Here is a 23,701-nt window from a genome sequence, read left to right as displayed (position 1 = left end):
GCATTGCTCATCTGCGGAACCATTTGCAAAATGTGAAGTGTTTGTCATAACAGATTGAGGAGGTGTCTGGGTTAAATGCATGTGACTGGTGCCTGTATGTGCCATCTCCAGAGGCACCTGCGTGTTTTAGGGGGTGATGGGACCTGGAACAATTACTGTCAGGCTACGGGTGACGTATCAGCAGAGTTAATGTATTTATCATCCCAACCTCTGACTTGAGCCTTGATTGGTGAGAACTAACCTCCTCTTACATGCATGCAAGTCTTTTGCAATGCTGTTCAAATATTGGTTTATTCAATGAAATACTTCTATGTTCACACATGGGGAAGTACTATACAACCTTGAATTTGGTGTTTGACTCCACCTACAGATTCATATGTCTATGTAGTCATGTTTTGATTGTATGTGTAGGTGGAAATGTTTGCCGTAAAGAGGCAGGTGTGCAAAACGGATGGCAAGAGTAATTATTCTCAAGCCATTCAAAGCAGCCATGTCAGGGTTTGATTTACCCTTACCCCCAGTAGTGCACACACACAAACACACACACAGTCACTCACACACACAGATACTCACACACACAGTCACTCACACACACAGATACTCACACACACAGATACTCACACACACAGATACTCACACACACAGTCACTCACACACACAGTCACTCACACACACAGTCACTCACACACACAGTCACTCACACACACAGATACTCACACACACAGATACTCACACACACAGATACTCACACACACACCTTTGGGCCACATGTGTTTTTTATATTCATACCAAGGGAGGGAAAAAAAGTGTGCCTTCAAAATGGGGGTTGAGGGGTCATGGTGTTTGGCCAGGAGTGACAGCTCTGAAATGAAGGCATAAGTCACTCTCCTACTCACCACACGCACAATTCTGGGATAGGGGGAGAGGGGAGGGGAACAGAACAAGGCTATGAAGGGTAGGGGACTGGGGAGGGAGAAGGCTGTAAGGCAGTTGGTGGGAGGGAGGTGGGGTGGAAAGGGCACAAGGTTACAGTGTGGGGTAGTAGTGTGTGATGGGGGGCGGGGGAAGAATGACTGAATATAAAGCATGTCTTTAGGGAGGCGGAGGACCTGTGAGCTCTTCTCTCTTACCTTTATCAGGCTGCCACAGAGCTTCCAATCTGAGTGAAGGACCACAGATGTTGTTTACACATACAGTACCCACCCACCAAGCCTCTCTCTCTCTCTCTTATACACACACACACCACCTTGAATTGAAGGGTCGAAGACCATGTGTGCACTTTCTCTTGATTCTCTCTCTCTCTCTTTTTCTCTCTATTTTTCTCCCTGACTCAAACACACACATACATCATTAAGTGAGAGGTCAGAGTGTTTGTTTACACTCTCTCTCTCTCACACTAACAGCAGGGGAGTATCAACATTTGGGCTCCACCCTGCCGTGAGAGTTGGTTCAGTCCCCCACTTTGTTTCTCACTGATTGGTTTAGAGCATTGATTTGTTTAATGCCTCTGTACCCCATCATATCCAAACAGCTTGAGATAAACACACTGTCCACACTGAGTGACTACTACTCATGGTCAATGGACTGCACTACATGGAATTATCCATATGACTTGAGCCACCTGTCATAAGCTCTGTCTAAAATGGCCACTTGAATTCATATCGACTTGGTGTATCACCTGATTTCAGCCTGTTCTTTGGTAAGACAATTTAGTTGTATTATGTTGTAGTCATAATGACAGAATATGCCATGGTGTTTGAAGTGAATAAACCTTTGATAGTATAGTTAAACATCTAAAATGTTAGTCATGGTTATGACTGGTTATGACATCTGTAAGTCATGTGTTAACAGCATCAGGCAATACATTCACAGAGTAGGATGTTAGCTGGTTCGGATCATAGCAACACAAGATGGAGAAATAACTGTGAACAACACATTTTTATTTCAATTAATGGATCCATTTTTCCCAAACAAAAATAGAGAAAAAAAAACATAGTCTTATAGAAATATTCTGTGAACAAATTTATCAACAGACAGTCCTGCTCTCCAAGGTCCCAATGGCTTTCAAATCCCAATAATTGTTGCTGATACCCCAGTGCCACGTTAAAAAACAGACTGGTCGTCCAACAATCAATGTTGCCTTACAGCCCGTCATCAATTGATGGTAACAAAAACACAATAATATCTATGCTAAATCACAGTAATGACCATTGTAACTTTAATTGAGGTTTGGAGGTTAGTAATACAATTTCCTAGTATGCTGCTTGAATGACAATTGAATTGAGGTGGCCTCATATGGAGGATATATTGCCTGTCATAACAGGTAACTTCAGATTATGGCACAGTCATAAAATAAATGCTCAGTGACAAAATCTTGTTCTAAGGCAAGTACAACTACAGTTTTCAAATGCTTATTGGTTCAGGCATTTTTTTGTGATTGTGACATGAAACTAACAGGGATTAACTGGCATGTGTTATGTCATTCCTTTGACAGCATTATATAGTTGTTATGAAGGGATACTTGTATGATATTCTGCTTTGAAACAGTGGCGGAAGTACACTGACCATTACCAGTTAGTGGCCCTGTAGTTTTGACCTCAAAATGTCGGCTGAGGAAGAATCTACCAGTGCTGTGTTTATGATGGGAGTGGGTCAAGTGTGGGTTCTGGATAGTTTCACATTGCAAGTGCCTATTTTTGTATATATATATTTGTTTTGCAACTTCCCACACCCTCTGACGTCTAAATATAAGTAAAAGGTCAAATTATAGACAAACCAAAAGGTGTTTTTGTCACCACTACCACAAAGATAATCCAAACAATTAATATCCATGTTCCACTTTGGTACAGGCTGTTGATAGGTGTTTTGCCCTGGGTGAGGAGTGATTCTCTGTTTCCTACTGATAGTGGCATGTCTGTCCTGTCTGTCCTGTCTCCCCAACCTGAACCTGAGCTAGTCCCAACATACCCCTTAATGTGGATGTCTATGAGTCAATGACATACATATGGACACAATCATGAATTTCTCTCATTATAAACAGTGCTAATATACACACACACACACACACACACACACAATAAATGTCTTCTGAAAATTCCAAGGAAATTTGGCATTTGTTATTTAATGGCTTCGGGTTAATAAAAAAATGATTGGTGGATGAAGAACTTTTGGCCTGGCTCTCTCAGTCAAGCAGTTATATCGGCAAAGGCCTTGCTCTAAATCGCCATACAGTGGAGATTCTTGGACACGTCTCCATTAGATGCTAGCACAGTGCCGACAATAGAGTGACTGCGTCGCCAGTAGCCAACACCGCGTCGAGTCCGAGACTGACAAAGTCGTCTTTAACGGCGTAAGTCCGACAGAGCTGCAGGAGAACGGCGCAAAAACCCTTCTGCCAGCCGGCCTGTCTAGTGTCACCTCTCAAATGTGGCAATGGCGAAGTAGGAGGGGCCATTGCAGCCTCCTTGTCTCTCTATTGGCCGTGGTCCCCTGGAGAAGAGGCATGTGAATGGCTGGATTGGTGAATGGGGTAGGGATGTGGTGAGGTGGTCAGTCTGCTTTTTGGCAGAACGGTGGTGGTCTTCCAGGGGATGGAGGAAGGAGATAAACAGAGGGAGGGATTTAGGGATGGTCGATGAAGGATGGATGAAGAGCTGAATACGCGATGACTCGTCCTCCTCAGGGCCCGTTTTCATTGTAGTGGAGGGAGATGGGGCGGTCGCGCTGCACGGGCATGTAGGGCCAGTTGTAGCTGGAGCCAGAGAGGAGCATGTCGCGCAGCAGCGTCTCAATTGGCGTCTTGCCCACCAGGCGCACGAAGAAGAGCTGCTCGATGACGGGCGAGGAGACAATGCGGAGGGAGGGCAGCCGCAGGAGCAGGCGGCCAAAGCGGTTGGGCTGGCTGGGGTACTGGTTCCTCACATACTCCTCCAGGGCACACTGGGACTTCTCCTGGATGCTCTCCACGTGGGCCACATCCGACAGGCCCATGGCATCTGAGAAAGGGATAGGAAGGTTAGGTGTTGATGAGTTTCTGGTTCATTATGGTTCTGATGAGTTGACCTCACACTGACATGCAATGTGAAATTGTGTCCAGCTACGTACATACATTAGAGCTGATATGTCTGCATCCCTAAGTAAATATGTCATTCTATGTGGTGGAATACAATTCCCTTTGCCTTCAGTTGTGGGTCGAGGTTTTGTCCCTGCTCTCACACCTCCCCTAGCACCAGTCCCTGGTGTGAGTCTCACATCACACAGCGAGCGTGTCGACTGTGTGAGATACTTTTCACATCCTTCGAGCTCCGTGGTTATGGGGTCAGAGATGGGTGAACTCAAAACAAAGTCCCATTTAGTGTACTGCATGGTGCTGTCCTGTACTGCATGGTACTGTAGTGCACGTTCAGTACTACTGTGCCAGTGTTTCTGTCCCCAGTATGAACCTTGTTTAAAGGCTGCATTGAACAGTGAGGGCAATTTTCTCCCAAGTACAGTACCCTTTAATCGCCCCCTGCGCAAACTTAATCCAGCTGAGCTTCAGTTCCACGTAACAAAAGATTAATGTGCCTCATAATTTTATACCCCCCAGGTGGGGTATAACTGCAAATTCTGCCACATTTCCCACTTTGAGGGCAGACATTAAGCTTTTAAGCTATCCACCATTTTAGGGTCTGTGTGAGGCATTGGTGGCTGAGAAAGCTAGTTCTGTCTGTGTGATTGAGCTCGCGCGTGCTACCACCACCCCTCCGCAGGCATCCTTTACAGGCACCTCCTCCCTTTGTCTGGCTCCCCGGGCACACACAGCCACACTCTGGGGATGAGGATGGTGGCGGTGGTAAGATGGCCGCTCTTTGATTTGGGGTGATGGGACTGGGATATAGGGTGGAATGTCTGAGGGCGGAGGTGAGAGGGGGGTATTGAGATTTTGTCTGTCCTTGTCCTTGCTCATGCAGGCAGGTCTCGATGGGGGGCCTGGTCTACGAATGGTCTGTCTATCTCATTGTGTGTACATGCATGTGTGTGTGTGTGTGTGTGTGTGTCTCATTGTGTGTACATGCATGTGTGTTGGCTGGAGCTGTGGGACGGATCACATGGATGCTCAGGGCTACAGGGGTTGTGTAGGTCAGGGCCTGGGCTGTGGCGAATCCCCCTTGTCGCTGCAACCCACCATGAATAATTCAAGCACGGTGGTGGAGGCAGGGGTGAGAGAGCTGGGGTTTGGAGAGGAGGAAAGGGGAGGGGCTGCCTGACTGGTTTCAATAATAGATGGAAGAGTGAAGGAGAAGAGGGTGATGAAATAAATGAGAAGAGCGAAGGTGTTCTTCAGCCATCCAAATGGAAGAGTGCGAGACAGAACTTGGTATATGCAACGTGATTCTGACAAGCTGTGCGATGGAGACGAGGAACAGTGCGATTGACAGGAAACAAAAAGCAAGACCTCAGAGTTGGGTTCTCTCAGACTCATACCCCCTGGGTCATAAACAATGAGTCCTCCACACATCCCAATCCCAGATCTGACAGCATTCTGGGTGACGTAGAATAACCAAAATTTTGTACTGTGCCTCATACAGTGGCAAAAGTGGTGTATCAAAGCAATAAGCGAAGTATTGTTTTTATATTGCTATTTCACCAATATTTACGCCTCTTTAGCTCATATAAGTAGTCCATCCATGATATTATCGATATGGTATCCATACATTATTGATACATTGTTTACAAAGACATTGTCAACCACTTGGTTGTTAACCACATGCTGTACTGCAGACTCTATACGTCTGCTAACTTATCTGGAGTGACCACTACGACTGAAATGTGTAGTTCCGCACAAAATACAACGCAAACTATCCTACAGATGGACATAAACAAAGACATATAGAAACAGAAACCACTAAAGTCAACGCCACTCACCGGAGGTGAAGAGCACGATGGATTTGAGGCAGGAGTACTCAGCCGTGTCCACCTGCAGAACCTTCAGTTTCTCCACCTGCTCCTGGAACACCCGGATGTGGTCCATGAACGCCACCACGCGCTCCGCAGACATGGGTGATGCGTGCAGGCCAGCCGCCGCCAGCAGGGGCGCCACGTGCAGCGGCATGGAGCACTGGGCCGCGTTCAGCACAAACAGCTCACTCCATGACATGCGCAGGAGTGCCACCTAGGGCACGGGAGGAATGATGGCAGAATTGGTTAGTTCAGAGTGGACGAGGGTGGTTCTGGGAAACAAGGATAATAGTGTTTATATTCTTTATGCAAATGATTGAGTATGGCAAATGTTAGTGATATGCTCAAACTTAAAGGCTGCTGACCCCACAATTGAACCTTTACATGACATACCAATATACATATATTTGTTCTGGGCAATATCTGTGTTGAGCCTCTGCAGCTCATCCATAAGGGACTACCCAAATAAAGTGACCACACCACATCTCTAAGCATTCATCATTTCTATTTTCTAGTCAGGCATAACAAAAAAGATCTAGTCAGGCAGTTTCTAGTCAGGAATCAGGGTGGTCGTCCTCACCTGGTCCATGAGCTGCAGGTCAGGGAAGAAGGGGATGTTCTTGGCCCACTCCACAGCGCTGAAGAGCAGCCGTGCGGCCAGCTCGCAGATGTTCTCGATGCCCATCAGGTTGTTTCCCTGCATGCACTGGGACCCGTAGCGGGATGTGGGATAAGGCTCGGCGCGCAGCAGCAGAGAGATGAATCCTGATAGGTAGGGCTGCCCGTTGTAAGGGTCGCTGCCATTGGTCAGGTACTGACCCGGGCTAGACTGGGAGTTGGACATGCGGCCTCTCTGGACAGCTGAGGGAGAGAGAAAGAAAGGGTTAAGAAAATGAAGAGATAAAGCATTTGAATTTTATGAGCAAAATACATTTTCCCTCTTTTGACATTTCATAAGCAAATGCTCAAGTGCTAGAAGCTAATTGTTTGGCATGGGGCTAACTTGGTTAGACTACGGTACTGCATATTTCATTCATTCATGTGGCTGTACTCTATCCATCTATCCTAAGAGGCTTTATTTCAATCCAGGCTGGCACAGTTACAGTAACATTTAGGACCTGAAGCTTCTCTGCATTCACATCGTCATGACTGCGTCCAACACTAACTGCCTTGATTTAGTAGGCTGCAATTACCACTGTGTCATAAAGCAGTATCTAGAGGCACTCAGACGAGTCTACACTTTCTCAATGGGAATGTATATGGCCAAATCACACTGGGGCTGGCAGCTAAAAGCCATGTCTGGGGAGAGGAGGAAGGTGGGTGGGGGTTGGAGGTGGGGGGTGCAAAGTGTGGAGAAACGTGGGGAAATTTCTGCGGCTCTAAATGTGTCGGCACTCTGTCTCCTGACCGGCAGACCCCGGTGCCGTGCATCAGTGAGTAATGGCAACCAGCAGCCAGTAAAGACACTATGGTTCTTCACACCTCTGCTGCCCCCACCCCCCCCCCCCCACCCCCACACTGCCAAATGGCTCAGCCGAAGGGGAAGGGGGCACGCAGAGGCTAAGCACACATCCCCACCCCCGCCGAGCTAAGAAGCGGCGGCTCAAAGCCCATTTGGAAAACACCTGTTCAGTCATCCCCGCTGTCTGACTAATAACTCCCTCTACAGTTACAGAACGAGGGAGAGAGAGAGTACACGGGAGGGAGGGAGGGAGGGAGGGAGGGAGGGAGGGAGGGAGGGAGGGAGGGAGGGAGGGAGGGAGGGAGGGAGGGAGGGAGGACAGGAGGGAGGGTTTGGAAAATACTTTGAAACTCAGCATCACCTGTCCTTCGACACAACAGCTGTGAAAATTGAATACACTACAGTGTACCAAAGAGTACAGGTCAAATCACTCAAGAACATAGTAAGTCAATAGATATGTCCATCGAATTTCAAGACTGTTGAATGATTAGAAAAACATTTGAGTTTGTGACCAAAAAATACTGGTCTCCCTTGAACACAAGCAACTCCTGTCTCAGGGAAAGAATGTTGGCTCATTTTGCAAACGACAACGTAGCGTACAAAGACAGCATTGCACAATGGGCCGTCACTCACAAAAAAACCAACTCCTGGTCGTACCCAAACCTGAACTTTTTCTAGAGCATGGTTGCCCTTCATTAGAGGTTAGTATGTTATAACTATCTGAATTAAAATAATAATAATCAATGCATCATAATGATTAATTACGTAATGCACCAGATGCCAAATCCACCCCATCCACTTGTCTTCTGAAAAACCTCTTTGAGGAGGTTGTGTGTGAGTGCGTGAGTGCTTGAGTCAAAATGACGCTTGAAAAGCATCTCTATGTGAATGGGCAAGGGAAATGAATCAGACAGGGAGAGAAGGGCATAGACAGGATAAAAGGGAGAGGGAGAAAGATAGTGAGTGGCATGGGATGAGAGAGAGTGAGAGTGAGGATGTAGAGACAGATTTGAATGCCTGCCATAATCGATTTCCAGATGTCTAATTGGTCAGCAGTGGCTTAGTGTGATTGGAAAGACCAAAACCCCGATCTCTTGACAGTAGAGGTACTGGGAAACAGTGGGACCAAACAACTAAAGAGCCTAAAACCCCAAACAGAAAGACCACGGAACTACATATAACCTCCTCTCCCCTGTAACTATTCCCCAATGGATAAAATATGGTACATAAATAAGGCAGAGGGGAGAAAAGGGCACTAAACAGGTATCATGGGCGATTTCAGCCATGACTTTTAAAAAACACCACCACAGCGAGTCACAGAGAGTGTGTGGCCGTGGAGTTAAGTATGTCTCATCCCACCAAGGCTGTCCTTATTTGACCTTTAGTCACTGTGCTAGAAGTACAAGACAGTTGAGCAAACTATTGTAGATAAATACAATGAAGGACTATCTGCTCCTGTAAAAGGTCATAGTCAGGTTGCTATGTACTAGAAGCATGACAGATTTGGCACAGCCTCATTGTCAACGGAGATAAGTAGTATAATGGTTTTCGTGTAGTCCCTTAAAAGTCTGCTAACAAAAACCACAAGGTACTGTAACATTCAAACACAGATACACAAAAAAATGGCTTATTGTGGACAGTAAAGCAGTGTGTATTGTGTAAGCCCGGTCAGAGAGGAGTGTGTGATGTGACATTCATGTGTTATTCCTGTGCTTCTGACAGACTCCTTTAGCTTGGGTTGAACTCTGAACTCTGGGGTCACTGCTCTCACTCTGCATGCAAGGGTTACAGTGAAGCACCAATCCCCCGGCAAAAAGTCAAACCATTTACCCTTTGTCAACTCCATATTCACAGAGGAAAGGGGGCCAAGCTTTGTCTCAGGATGGTAAGTTGGTGGTTGAAGATATCCCTCTAGTGGTGTGGGGGCTGTGCTTTGGCAAAGTGGGTGGGGTTATATCCTTCCTGTTTGGCCCTGTCCGGGGGTGTCCTCGGATGGGGCCACAGTGTCTCCTGACCCCTCCTGTCTCAGCCTCCAGTATTTATGCTGCAGTTGTTTATGTGTCGGGGGGCTGGGGTCAGTTTGTTATATCTGGAGTACTTCTCCTGTCCAATTCGGTGTCCTGTGTGAATCTAAGTGTGCGTTCTCTAATTCTCTCCTTCTCTCTCTCGGAGGACCTGAGCCCTAGGACCATGCCTCAGGACTACCTGACATGATGACTCCTTGCTGTCCCCAGTCCACCTGGCCGTGCTGCTGCTCCAGTTTCAACTGTTCTACCTTATTATTATTCGACCATGCTGGTCATTTATGAACATTTGAACATCTTGGCCATGTTCTGTTATAATCTCCACCCGGCACAGCCGGAAGAGGACTGGCCACCCCACATACGCTCTCTCTAATTCTCTTTCTTTCTCTCTCTCGGAGGACCTGAGCCCTAGGACCATGCCCCAGGACTACCTGACATGATGACTCCTTGCTGTCCCCAGTCCACCTGGCCGTGCTGCTGCTCCAGTTTCAACTGTTCTACCTTATTATTATTCGACCATGCTGGTCATTTATGAACATTTGAACATCTTGGCCATGTTCTGTTATAATCTCCACCCGGCACAGCCGGAAGAGGACTGGCCACCCCACATATGCTCTCTCTAATTCTCTTTCTTTCTCTCTCTCGGAGGACCATGCCCCAGGACTACCTGACATGATGACTCCTTGCTGTCCCCAGTCCACCTGGCCGTGCTGCTGCTCCAGTTTCAACTGTTCTGCCTTATTATTATTCGACCATGCTGGTCATTTATGAACATTTGAACAACTTGGCCATGTCCTGTTATAATCTATACCCGGCACAGCCAGAAGAGGACTGGCCACCCCACATAGCCTGGTTCCTCTCTAGGTTTCTTCCTAGGTTTTGGCCTTTCTATGGAGTTTTTCCTAACCACCGTGCTTCTACACCTGCATTGCTTGCTGTTTGGGGTTTTAGGCTGGGTTTCTGTACAGCACTTTGAGATATCAGCTGATGTACAAGGGCTATATAAATAAATTTGATTTGATTTGTGAGAAAGACGTGGAGAGAAAGAGAGGAAGAAAGGGTGAGAGGAAAGGAGAGAAAAAAAGAGGTTGAGAATGAAGATGAAGGTGATTGTAAGAGTAGAGAATTGAGAAATAGAGGGATGAAGTGAAATAAACCAGTGGTTCCCAAACTGTGGGGCACGCCCCCAAAGGGTCAGAAGGGGTGCCCCCCCCCCCCACACACACACAAAAAAATAAAAAAAATAAAGGAACTCAGTCTGGCTTTAAACGTACTCTTGAAAGTTGTAATAGTAGAATGCACAAGGTGCAATCCCCGAAATTGGGTAGTGCATCATCAGTTCCTCTTGTCATGTTAGTCACTGCATACCTTAGAGACCTATAAATATCACATGAATACACATTAGACGTGACAAAATGCGTAGAATTGCAGGAAAGAAGCTTTAAACCTGCAAAATTCTCTCCACCAACAAGAGGGCCGTGAACAGTTTGTGCCATGAACAGTGTTTGTGCCCATAGAAATAGACATGGCGTGTGGCAGCGGGATATTCCCCCAATGCTGGAGGGGGATCCCTGAAAGAGGCAATGAGATCAAGGAAGAGGGAGGGAGGGAGACAGAGTTAAGTATGACATTGTATGGAAAGGGAGAGGGAACGGGTAAAGAGACAGGGAAAAAGAGAGACACAGACAGACGGAGATGGAGAGAGCTCCTGGTGAGGATGCTCAGACGCTGCAAACGTAGGCCCTTTAATATCCACCCAGTCACGTTGGCGCTGCTTTGATGAAGCAGATATGAATTAATAACAGAAATGCACCCTGCACGGAGGAGTGCTCTGGCTTTATATCCATCTCTCTACTCGCTCATATCCATTTCTACAATGGAAGAGATCACACAACAAGCTATGCTATACAAGCGATTCAATCATTTTCATTACATTGAGTTAAAAACTCAATGGCTGTATCGCAAGACAATTGGTGTAAAGTGGCCTGGAATCAAAAACAACACGATACTTCAAAATGTAACAATGAATATGGATAACGCTGGACTTACTGTAAATGCTAGCCTTTCATATTGGGGCAATAGGCTAACCTGGCTATTGTACAGACAACAGAGAAAATGAGAGACTCAACAGAGAAATGTGACAATATGACACGCAATGTATCGTGAACTGGAGTCTATTCACCTTGAGGTGTCAAAGGAAGCCCATCTCTGCAGAGTGAGCTCTATTCCTCCACTCACATCCCTCCTCCTCTAAAATATTAAATGCTAGCCTTGGGGATATCAGAATGGGAAACGACTAGTGCCTCAGCTCTATGGTCTCTTTGTGGCCTATCACTTCAATGGAGGCTGCTTTCTGACAGTGAATAATGGCAAGGCCTCTGTCAATATGGAAGCCATGGTGCTGGAACCTTACAGCCAGCTTGGACTTAAAGAGACCTATTCTAACATGTCAATAAACTATGACAGTATTGTAATAGGAGAATGTTTTGGCAGGCCAGAGTCTAGGGGTCAAACTAGTCTCGGTTTGTGATTGCCTGCTCATACAAACTGGACAACGTGTATGGATTAGTCAATAAAGGCAGTCAGTTAGCGAGCCCTGGTACTTTCTCAATAGAGTCAACCTCACATTTGGACCTTGAACATCGCCATTATTAATGTTTAGTTTCTGGTTCCTGTTGACCTACAGTATATCCGTCTCTGTGTTTGGTCGGTGTGAACCAAGGGTCACCAGCTGTAGCAGCGAGTCTCGTCAAGAGGGATGTGTTTCATAATCCTATGTATGAGTAACTGAATATCAATATACAGGTCTTTCCTTGTGTTATTTGCCATTGAAGGACACACACACTAGGAGTCATAATGAAGATAATCTGTCTTTGAATGTTCTGTCTATGAACAGTCGTAACTATGTACTTACTATGAACAATCTAGAGCAGGGTTCTCCAACAGGTTGATAGCAAGCTACCAGTAGCTCGCAGCCCACCTATGAGTAACTCGCCAAACAATTCTGAAAGTACATGCAATTTTCATGTATTCCGTGGCAAACTGTCATAAACAAATCTCAGAAGTATCAGACACCACAAGCTCCCAGCTACTATTTATTGATATTGTCCCACCCCTAGTTAGCCACTATTGGCTTAAAAAGCCAAACCTAACACCATCTGCCAATACATTTCCATCAATATTGCTCCTGTCTGTCTGTGTGGTGCGTGTTTTTGTCACTCTGTGTGTAGCCAGTTGATGTGATAACTGTCTTGTGGGTTGACAGAAATACTTTCTCCCAATCCTTCTCAATTAAATGTTAACTGCAAAGTAGGCATACCTGGCAGAAGTATATCATGAGTAAGTATATCATTTTGTATCTATTATTTGATAACTTTGCCATGAAATGAGCATTAGTTGTACAGAACCATTACTAGACCAGCACATTAGATGACACAATCCTCACTTGCTTGATGTGAAATTAAAAGGCCAAATGCACAACTAAAGGGGAATAACACACAAACATAATCATTTGCTAGTTTTATTTCCAGACCTACAAAAATAGTCTTCTGATTTAATTTGAGCTTTGACATGGACTCAGACCATCCAATTCTGTTGTTTCTCTATGAATCATTGCAATTTTGAGAGTGAAAAAAATCTGAAAATCTAAAACCAGGAAAAATAAAACAAAGAAAAATACATCAGTTGGGAAAATCAAAAAATAAATAATCCTATAAAATGCTATAGGACCCCGCTTGTTTATTAACCATTATTTTAGCAGGTATATTGACAGAAAACACAGCTAGAAAAAAACGAGTAGCTCGTGACCCGTTTCATTTTTTTAAATTAGCTCCCATACGAGAAGTAGCTCCCATACTAGTGGACAGTGTGCCTGTCCATGCCAATCTCTGTGACCATGTCACTATGTGCGGTAGCTGGTAGGGAATGTATTGTATGCATGAGAAGGCTGCTAGTTGTGAATGTAAAATTGTCAATGTGTCAAGTATACAGTGTGTTCTTCGAACGTGTGAATTTGACAAACATCACAGTCTATATTGGTCTTTTTTGGTCTCACTAAGGTCAGAGGAGCACATACGGAACATTCCGACAGCAGAACATGATATGCACTTCACTCCCAACTAGCCCAAGGAACTGTCAGCCAGTTGCACATGTTCACTGTCTCTCTCTTCCTCACTCCCACCTCATCCCTTAAACCAGTGTTCTACTCTAAGCAGGAATGTCATTGAGAAACATGTAGAGTAGAGATGCCAGAGGTGCCAAACAGGTAGAGCAGTGAAGAGGTAAACATGACCTTTTACATGACTGTTTAGTATAAATCAACCTTTAACACGAGATATTCGATATCTTTGTGGGCTGAAATAGAGTGACCTCTCAGTCAAGTTACACATGAAGGGTCACCCTAAAGATCAACTGAACTGTCCAAATAACACTCCTGAATTAGCCAGCGAATGTGACACTGATCTTAAATAATGAAGATGTGTGTGCAATACATTTTGTAGAAAGTTATAGCATAGATAGGATCAATTACAATTTTTTTTGTACCTTACTAAAACGTTGCCATGTTTTACAGAATTTCGCCACTTGGGAGTGGTGCATTTTTGGAGAGGGAGGGGAGATGAGGGTCAGCGACTTGGTCGACAAGAAAGGCCCGCCTAACCACAAACATAACCTGTCAGGTTTGTTTTTATATGCTTTGTTGCTGATATTCTGCTATATTTGTTTATCTTCACTGGCAGAGGCCTCCTACACCATCAATACGTTACTTTTACGCATGTTACCAACAGTAGAAGGGTGTGGGTAGAATCACTCGGGAAGCCAGGAAAAATGCCATATTACAACCTACTGTATGTGTTGTGATAATTACATGGTTTGCTCTATAACCTGTTAGTTCATATGCCTTGACACCGTGATATATAGGCCTAAAGGCAGAGACAATAAGAAGGCACAGTGGTAGAATAAATTCAACCACACCTTTGTTTCATCACAAAACCAGAGAGCAACTTCTATCCGGTGAAGTCCACAAAGCATTTAGCCTGTAACAAACAGTTACATGACCTACAGCATGGTCAAGCAGTTAATGTTTCTGACATTTTTGGACCTTTTAAACAACTATTGACTTAGAACCATGGAGAGGTACCGCAAGTCGAAAAGGAAACAGGAGCTGCCTCCACTATTCCAGCACCATTTCAACTTCAACATTTCAACCTCATCAAATAGCCTATGTTTTGTCTAATACAGTGACAACTAAAAGATACCAAAAACTATTTAGGCCAATCATCAAGCTAAATATGATGTGGCTGTCCATGGTTGATTTCTGTGTGTGTGTGTGTGTGTGTGTGTGTGTGTGTGTGTGTGTGTGTGTGTGTGTGTGTGTGTGTGTGTGTGTGTGTGTGTGTGTGTGTGTGTGTGTGTGTGTGTGTGTGTGTGTGTGCGTAAGTAGAAAAAACATGTTGATTCACCCTACTTGTTGAGAAAGGCCAATGCCATCCTCCTCTCTTTCATGTTGACGAAGCGGTCTTTCACTCTGTCATACAGTACATGCTTTTATTTATTGTTGTCCTAGGCTACCTGGCTAAAATGTTTGCTCACTAATCTAACTTCCTTTCATGGGCAACATTAGCTCGTTACATTAGCCTTCTAAAACTTGCTACATACTGAACTTCCATCCTCTCAGGCCAGTGGCACAACAATGTATGAATTAATGGTTGGATCAGAATCGCCATTATAATTATTGCCAGTATGGAGAATTAAGTAAAACCACAAGTCCAAAGCCACCGGATGACAACAACACAACAACGCAACAATTCAAGTTGTTTCCGTCAATGACGTATGCTCTCAATTCAATTTGATAGGAGTGACGCCAAATCCAAGCTGCTTACCCTTAACACTTTTGTACTTTTGGTGCACCAGGACCATTCACAGTTGAGCTCACTCAGATTTGCTCAATGCTGATTGGCTATTATTTGATATTTTTTTATCAATAGAGGCCAAGTGCTCGCTGGCTTCCCTTGCGTTCAATGCTACGAGAGGCAACAATGTCATACTCTTTTAACCAGACAGCATCAGATACATGGCCTACACATGCAGAGACAGAGGGGCAGTTCATATAAGGTAATCAGTCAGTTGAAATAAATGAATTAGACCCTAATCTCTGGATTTCAGCCTGGCTCCCCTGTCGGCCCACCCACAGGGGAGCCAGGCCCTGCCAATCAGACTCAGTTTTTCCCCACAAAAGGGCTTTATTACAGACAAAAATACTCCTCAGTTTCATCAGCTGTCCAGGTGGCTCGTCTCAGATGATCCCTTAGGTGAAGAAGCCAGATGTGGAGGTCCTGGGCTGGCGTGGTTACACTTGGTCTGCGGTTGTAAAGCAGGTTGGACGTACTGCCAAATTCTCTAAAACGACGTTGGAGGCGGTGTATGGTAGAGAAATTAATATTAAATTCTCTAGCAACAGCTCTGATGGACATTCCTGTAGTCAGCATGCCAATTGCACACTCCTTTAAAACTTGCCATTGTGTTGTGTGACAAAAGGCACATTTTAGAGTGGCCTTTTAGTGTCCCCAGCACAAGGTGCACCTGTGTAATGATCATGCTGTTTAATCAGCTTCTTGATATGCCACACCTGTCAGGTGGATGGATTATCTTGGCAAAGGGGGATTTGCTCATTAACATGGATGTAAACCAATTTTTGCCATTTTGTTTGAGAAATAAGCTTTTTGTGTGTATGGAATATTTCTGGGATATTTTATTTCAGCTCATGAAACACTTTACATGTTGCATTTATATTTTTGTTCAGTATATATTTTTTTATTGGTCAATTTTTTGGGGCCGACTAGCTTCCCTTGGCAGCCATGAATTAACGTCACTGGTTACCAATCCATGTGCCGAGAATAGCATGATATTTAGATAATTATTTTGTGCATGGCTTGCATAACACAAGTAGGCAATACCTTGTAGTGGTAATAACTATTACAAATTCAATTATTGATAGTTTCAACAATCAATTTGAGATGATTTCAAATCCATATTCAGGGCAGGAATGTACATTTGTGTATTTCCAAAATGTTCCAAAATTCACACGGATTATAAGTCAGAAAGCCCAAAGGCCTCCTCTGTCAGCCAACCAAGGTGCATTATGTAGAAGAAACATGACTTATGTATAACCTCTGGGGAAGACGAAAAGTAGCTTTGGGTGTGTAGTCTTGCTGCTTTCTCACTGCTACCAGTAAGCCTTTAATGTGATTGCAATGCTGCATTTAAACGTGTACAATTGGTGCTTTTATTATTAATTATCCTCACCATTAGGCTACCTCTGAACTTTTCAGGGCAAATAGTTAGCAGGACTTTATCTTAGGCCCTATTGCTGAGTTAGAAACATATATGTAGACTATTTCACACCAAATTATGCCTCTAATATTTTGTTAATAATAATCTGACTAAGAAGATAACTTGATTTTCTTTCAGGGTTTGAAAATTATTGGTAGGCCTAAAGAAAACAATTTTATTTTAAATATGATTTATCTACTACCTCACAAAAGTTGCCGTTTAAAAGCATTGCTAACACTTGGTTGTAGTACAACACAACTCTGCATAGCATTTCAATTATAATTATTGTATTGAATGTCAATTAGAAAATTAGGCATATACAAAATAGTTATGCCTAGGCCTGCATTAACCACGTCATCATCTTCAATTTAAAACCAACACTTTTAATATTTTAAAGAAGTGCGATTTCAAAATGTTCCTCAAATGCACTGACACGTACGAGGACATGTCTCTAGGCCTGTAATCCACGATGAGGATGAGTCTGTTTTGCGTATAACAGACCTGTATCAATTTAATCAACACTTGAAAGAATTGAGATTTTTGAATCGTGTTTTTGGTGAATATTATTCTAGACCATATAATAGTAACATAGCAAATCAAATCCCTGTTAAAATGTTATCTGCAGTAGTTAATATATAATGTAGCCAAATAATGGTCTGATAACATATTGAGCATGTTTATGTAGATGAAAGGTCAACAGACTGCACTGTGTCAGGAGATTTCCTCGGGTTCATTCAGTCAGAAAGGGGCATGGCTGACTAAATTTACCCTGCAGTGCTTTACATGAACTGTGTACAGTTTACACACTGGCACACTAACGAGATCCCTTGAATGATAATATTAGGCGACAGGACGGGTATTTCCACCTAAAATGTATTGTATAGTAAGTTCATTTTGACAGAGGCTATTGTATTCAAGACCTCGTTTGTAATAGGCCTGCCTGCTTGATACACTCACACACTGGAAGTTAAACACAGCGTGCTTCCTGCACCGAGCGCACGTCTTCTGTTGACTACTGTTTGTGTCACTATTTGCACTGTTTATGGTCATATCATAGGAAACTTTTGGGGTATCCACAACAGCTTGCGTGGCCAGGTTTAGCAAGAATTACAGTACATAATATACATTTTATAATTTTCGATAAAAATCTATTACAATAAACTAACAAGGTTGACTCCAGAGTAGGCTACACTGCACAGCGATAAACATGTATTTATGAATAGAGAAATGTAGTATTGTTGGTGGGTAACGCATAAAACACAAGAGTACAACGACGTCCAGCATGGAGACATGCATGTGCAAAGCTTTTATGAGGATTTCAAGTGTCTGGTTCGCGTGTGGTAATTAACACAACTCGTCTGATTGAACATGACGCAGCAAGGTCCAAGCTGACTGATTAAAAGTGAAACGCAGTGCTTTGCGAACACGTTGCCACTGTTCATCTTTCGCACTAATTGACCCGTTCATAATCATGCACAATACAATACATGTAGCGGGCCCTTTTGTAGCGGATAGGGTGTAGAGGAGCAAACACCAGAATTAATTGGGGAGACAAAGGGAGCCCTTTTCCGAGGGGAGAAAAATAATTGCATACTATGGACTGAATAGGAAATACAAGGGTAGACGATCTGAAACAACAAACATTGCGTTACAGCAGACTACAAATGCCTTTTAGGGGAACTATGACTGATGGAAGCAGGAAATCTATAAGACACGGATATCCATCCTTAAAACACTAACGTTATATGGTTTCAACTTTACGCACCAATATTCTTGACACCAAACGTCCGCCAAAACCCAATTTGATCATTTTAGTAATTTACACTACATTTGCATAAAGGCTACAGTCTTCACCGAATCTCAAATCCTGTCTTACCTTCTCTTCTCATGCCGACTTTGAGGCACTTCTTCAGTCGGCAGTACTGGCACTGGTTCCGATGATGTTGGTCAATGGGACAGTCGCGGTTCCCCCGGCATGTGTAACTGAGGTTCCGTCGCACCGAACGTTTGAAGAAGCTTTTACAGCCCTCGCAGGTGAATTGACCGTAATGCTTGCCACTGGACTTATCCCCGCACACCATGCAGTCCACGTTGGGAATCTTGTCCCCGGAAAGTGCATCGTTCCCCGGGGTGGAACCAGAGGGGGTTCCCGGTGTCCCGCCAGGCTCCTGACTGCAAATCTGGAGCTGGGACCCGGGATCCGCCGAAATGTTCTCTTGCCACTGGTTTACTACCATTGCCATGCTATCCTAAAACAATTTGGTTAGACAACAGATACGAGTCCAACTCCGTAGCGCGGGGAGGAGATAAGAATCCGTTCTGACGTCTTGGGAAAACAAGGCAGGGCGAAAAGGCGCTTCCCACTTCCTCCAAAAAGTATTTAATATATTATCAAATTGATTTTCTCTAGTTAATCAAATGTCCCTGTCGTAAACGTATCTTCTGTAAACTTCTATCAAAGTTTACGAAGACAGCACGGTATCAACATGACTATTGCGTAAGAATGGAGGCTGCTGCCAGTGTTCTGCTCTGCGCAGAAATCCATAAACACGCTCTCTCAAAAACGTTGATTGTATTTGAAAAGTCGACTAACAATACAGCCGGAATGGAGAAGTGGTCGTTAAAGTGTCATTTTCATGAATATCGACTGCCTAGAATCTTACTCTGCTTAATATTCGAACTGAACTAAATCAAAATATTCTCTCAATCACAAAAACACAATACTGACCACAATTCTACGCAATTATGTGATCGAAGTTATCCAGTGAACTCATACGGACGTGCAATCCCAAAAGAAACGTTACTTTCGTTCCTCTAATGTTGTGCGCCACGATGAGGTCTGCATAAAAATTTCGATAAACCATGGATGGAGTGCTCTGTGGTAGATGCAGTATGTTCACAAGCAGATATCTTTGCCAAACATGTACTTCACCCGTCGGCTGTCTGTCCCATCTCTGAGAATCATAGTTAGAATTTGGTGAAAGTGACACGAAACAGCCGTGCCCATATAAGGCCAAAACTACCATATAAGGCATGACCCCTCCTCTCATCGAGAACGGTTATACGCATGTGCGGGCAGTTTCAATTGGCCAGAGGAGAATAAAGCAGTAAGGCACTCTCCAATTGGCGCAGCCGCCGATTAGCTATATGTTCTGGTTGATAGAGTGGCTGTGTTATTACTAGTATAGCTGGATACACAAATCACTGTAGACATAGATATTGATTTCTTTTAATATAATAACACAAAACTGTTAGGCCTCAGTCAAAGGGTAAAATGCCTTTATCAATGTAATAGGCATTTATGTGTCAAATACGTCCCCAAACATCAGTCTTTATAAACTTTTCCACTCTAATTTAGCTTTTATTTTCATTTTTTATTTGATGGCTATTGAACTCAATCATATCCAAATTCACTTTTTTTAAACGTTTTAATTACTTGTATATCATACTGATACTACAATGCACTCTTTCTGAATGTTTAATGTTATGCCCACGTGCCTGAAAGCTATGCAGTTTTCACAGTAAGATTATCGATCGTGCCAAACCAAGTTGACAAACTTCTCACCAAGACAAACATATGGAGTGTTCATTTTGTCAGTTTGTTGTGCAGCTAAACTTGCCATCTGGATATCAATGCACAAAAGGCCACAGCAGTAATTAACGATGGCTACTGTGTTTTTCTCTAATGGGGGTTTCAAGCTGAAAACAGCAGGGACCTCATTATTTTTCCAGACAGGTCCTGATCTGTCATTTGAGGAGTAATAAGACCATTGTACATGACAGCAGCAGAATCCCATGTGAAGACTAGAAGCAAATTCAACTAAAATTGTTCATGTTTTCAACCTTTCACTCTGCAGAATTTGATAACCGAGGCCTGGGTCATTGGATATTAATAGTAGTATATGTAACAGCCATTTATTTGTTTGTGACTTGAACATAGGCCTATAGCTTACCTTCGATATTGACTAACTCAAATACAAATTCATATTTTCTAACTCCGGCCTGAAATGTCAGATGTTGATAACAGCATTTAAGCCTAGCAACTTTGACAACACCAACAATGTATGTTTTCTCGCAACAGATCTGTGAGTAGATTTTTTCCCCAGACGTGTCATAACATGCAGAGAGAAATACTCCCTAAATGTCCCCAACCTTTGTGCGCCAAAAGTTAGCTCTCATAAGGCCAATATTGTCACAAATGGAAATGCCATTAACCCGTTGAAACTATTCTGACTTGAACTTAATCACACCATTTTAAGCTGTGCCATTTAGAAGGCATTTTCTATTTAGCTTTTGTACAGTTGTACCAGAACAGACCGAACAGTGTGTCGTGAAGGCTTTGCGCTTTCAGAAATGCAAAGCTACACACATTTTGCTTTTATGATTTTTACCTTTTCAATGAGGATAACTCATCTTTAAAATATCTTAATTACAATGTCATTAGCCAACCTATTGCCGGTGCAGATTAGTTTGAAAACCATGCGTAAAACCAAATATTCAGTAGGCCTAAAGTATAAACAGAGTACAACCTGGGTTAATCACATTCACAGAAATAAGCTACGAGAACGGAAAAAACTTCATTAACGTTGAAGTGATTTACCCAAAGGAAAAAAAGCGCGAAGAGGACGGGACCCCACTTAGCTTTTAGACAGGTTGAGTGCAGTGCTTCAAGTGCCCCGGGCGAAAACGTTGGCCTCGCGCTCGGCATAATTGTTGTCACATGTAACCTTACCTGTCTTCCAATTAGCCCCTTGACTCGCTATTAGAGCATTCCACTGGCTATAGGCTAGTGACCAAGGGCACTTTTTTTGGTTTGGGGGCCTAATAATTAGGGTGTAATTCTATACGTTGAAGGCTTATGAGGAAGGTTGGAGGAGTCTTCAAGTCAATTTAATTGAGCAAAGCGACATTTAATGAGGTCCAACCAAAATTGTTCATTTTTTAATGCATACTATATGTACTCCTCCTCCATTCTTCAGCATAAGTAGATTGACCAACACTAGTTGTATATTATGTTTTCATTGACTTAAGTGAACTGTTGAGATTTGGAACTAGTGAAATTGGATCAGTTTCCATGGCAGACTAATTAGAATGCATAAAAACGATCCATATACAATAGGCATATACTAACAGTGAAACGCTTAATTATGAGTAATTTTCTATCAATGCAGAGTTATAGATATAAAATATAACAGAAATACTGACAGGAGTGGATGAAAAAAATTACACAGTGAATAATGAATACCAATGAGTTAAAATAACATGGCTGTATACAGTACAAGGAGTACCAGTACCGATTCAATGTGCAGGGGTACGAGGTAATTGAGGTAACTATGGACATATAGGTAGGGATAAAGTGACTAGGCAACATGATATATAATAGACAGTAGCAGCAGCATATGTAGTGTGTGAAAGTGTATAGGCTCTTGTGTGTGAGGGGGGGGGGGGTTGTGAATGTGTGTGTGGAGTCAGTATGCATGTGTGTGGGCATATGTAGTGTGCATGGGTGTGTGTATGTGTGAGTGTGTGAGTAGAGTCCGATGGATGTGCATAGCCAGTTCAGGAGAGTCATTGCAAAAAAGGGTCAATGCAGGTACAGATGTGCCATAAAGAGACCTGATTTGATGAGCCTTTGTTAATTGCTTATTAAGATGACAATTAAGATGACAATACAACTTCTGATTGTATTTCTGAATATAAATTAGGGTAATTGTTGTTGTTATTAAGCTGTAACTTGGTTATTGAAATTGATATTACAGCTCATGCCAACCTAACCCATGTCAAAACTAGTTAGTCCTAAATTAATGAACCAATACCTTTGCGTGTTTAAGTGATAAATGACCCCAGCAACTGGTGGTCAGGTTTGGGTTTAAGGGGTAAGAGGGGTTGGAGGGTAAACATGACTGCAAAGTATTGCCTAGCAAATGCAAAGGCAACAGGTTTACTGGGTAATTTATGGGGGCCCTGACAACGCCAGAGGCCCACAATGCAATGCTTCTTCTGGCTATGCTAAATATGACCCATTTTCAGAAAGGTGTCCATAAACTGATCAGGTATGTGAGCTGAGTGTGGGGCGAAAATAGAAGTGGGACTTGAATGACCTGTTGGACAGGGCCTCGCTAAGGCCCTTAGAGAGACAAGAAGTGGTGTTTGGACTCTCTATGTATGTGATCAAGTCCAACTAGTTACATGGAGTGTAGTTTTCAAGAACTTGGCTAGCACAGAGACAGACATAAATTAAAATCCAAGGAAATGTGTGTTTGTGTCAAAGTGAATGTGTGAGCATGTTTACCTTTTATAGTGGTCTGAGCCGACAGTTTTTAGGCCTTGCTGTTTCCTTTGGCCGATTGGGGTTGATTAAGAGGTTAACCATGGAGAAGCATGGCGTCTTTAAGGGAGATTTATCTGTTCCTGCACTGACCCCGTACGGGTTGCTTCCCTCACCCCTGTGTCCTTAGGATTTATTTAGTTATTTGTTTGTATGTTGGAAGGGGTCACATGTTTCCCCACTCCATTTTCCCTGTTTGTCCATCCCAAGCTCATTCCTCATCCTTTTTTTGCACTGGTTATGAAGTTGTTGCCATTTTGCTGAGCAAGCTATGTTATGACATGAATGAAGTCCCTGCTAAGTCTCATGACCTTTACAAAACCAGTAAGACACTCCCTAAAATTGCTATTATTATTATCGGTTCAACTTTGACCCTTGGATAAATGACTGTTTGTTTTACAGTATTCAATGTTTATTTTAATTCAGTACCATCTTATTGTTTTCAGTTTTCAGTTTCCCATTTTATGTATTTCTACATTAATTCATTGTTTACATTTTTTTTTAAACAAGCTCATTAACTTCCTGTACATTTAGTCCAAAGAGGAAGCTATGACATATGATCAGGCTTGTTGGAAACTTGGGTTGGAAAAACTACACATACAAAAATTCTAAACACAT

The 23,701-nt window shown here is 43.2% G+C and overlaps 1 protein-coding gene across 1 annotated transcript; it reads right to left on the bottom strand.

Annotated features, from left to right (window-relative positions):
* Positions 1-1,923: 1,923 nt before the first annotated feature.
* Positions 1,924-19,715, bottom strand: LOC135520229 (nuclear receptor subfamily 2 group F member 5). The gene is made up of 4 exons (XM_064945627.1): positions 18,632-19,715; positions 6,521-6,801; positions 5,908-6,154; positions 1,924-3,995 (listed from the first exon to the last, which is right to left on the bottom strand). The coding sequence occupies exons 1-4, from the start codon at positions 18,996-18,998 to the stop codon at positions 3,679-3,681; spliced, it is 1,212 nt and encodes a 403-aa protein (XP_064801699.1). The 5' UTR covers positions 18,999-19,715; the 3' UTR covers positions 1,924-3,678.
* Between the last annotated feature and the right edge of the window lie 3,986 nt (positions 19,716-23,701).

The sequence above is a fragment of the Oncorhynchus masou genome, chromosome 29 (assembly GCF_036934945.1).
Source record: "Oncorhynchus masou masou isolate Uvic2021 chromosome 29, UVic_Omas_1.1, whole genome shotgun sequence".
In the NCBI taxonomy this organism is placed as follows: domain Eukaryota; kingdom Metazoa; phylum Chordata; class Actinopteri; order Salmoniformes; family Salmonidae; genus Oncorhynchus; species Oncorhynchus masou.
Note: the sequence above shows the minus strand (reverse complement) of the source record. Positions and strands in the feature narration are given on the sequence as shown.

Coding starts and splice junctions, on each gene's coding strand:
- LOC135520229 (XM_064945627.1), bottom strand. CDS start 18,998: ATGGCAATGGTAGTAAACCAGTGGCAAGAGAACATTTCGGCGGATCCC. Junction 6,802..18,631: donor AGTCGGCATGAGAAGAGAAG/GTAAGACAGGAT, acceptor TCTCTCCCTCAG/CTGTCCAGAGAGGCCGCATG. Junction 3,996..5,907: donor CATCGTGCTCTTCACCTCCG/GTGAGTGGCGTT, acceptor TCCCTTTCTCAG/ATGCCATGGGCCTGTCGGAT.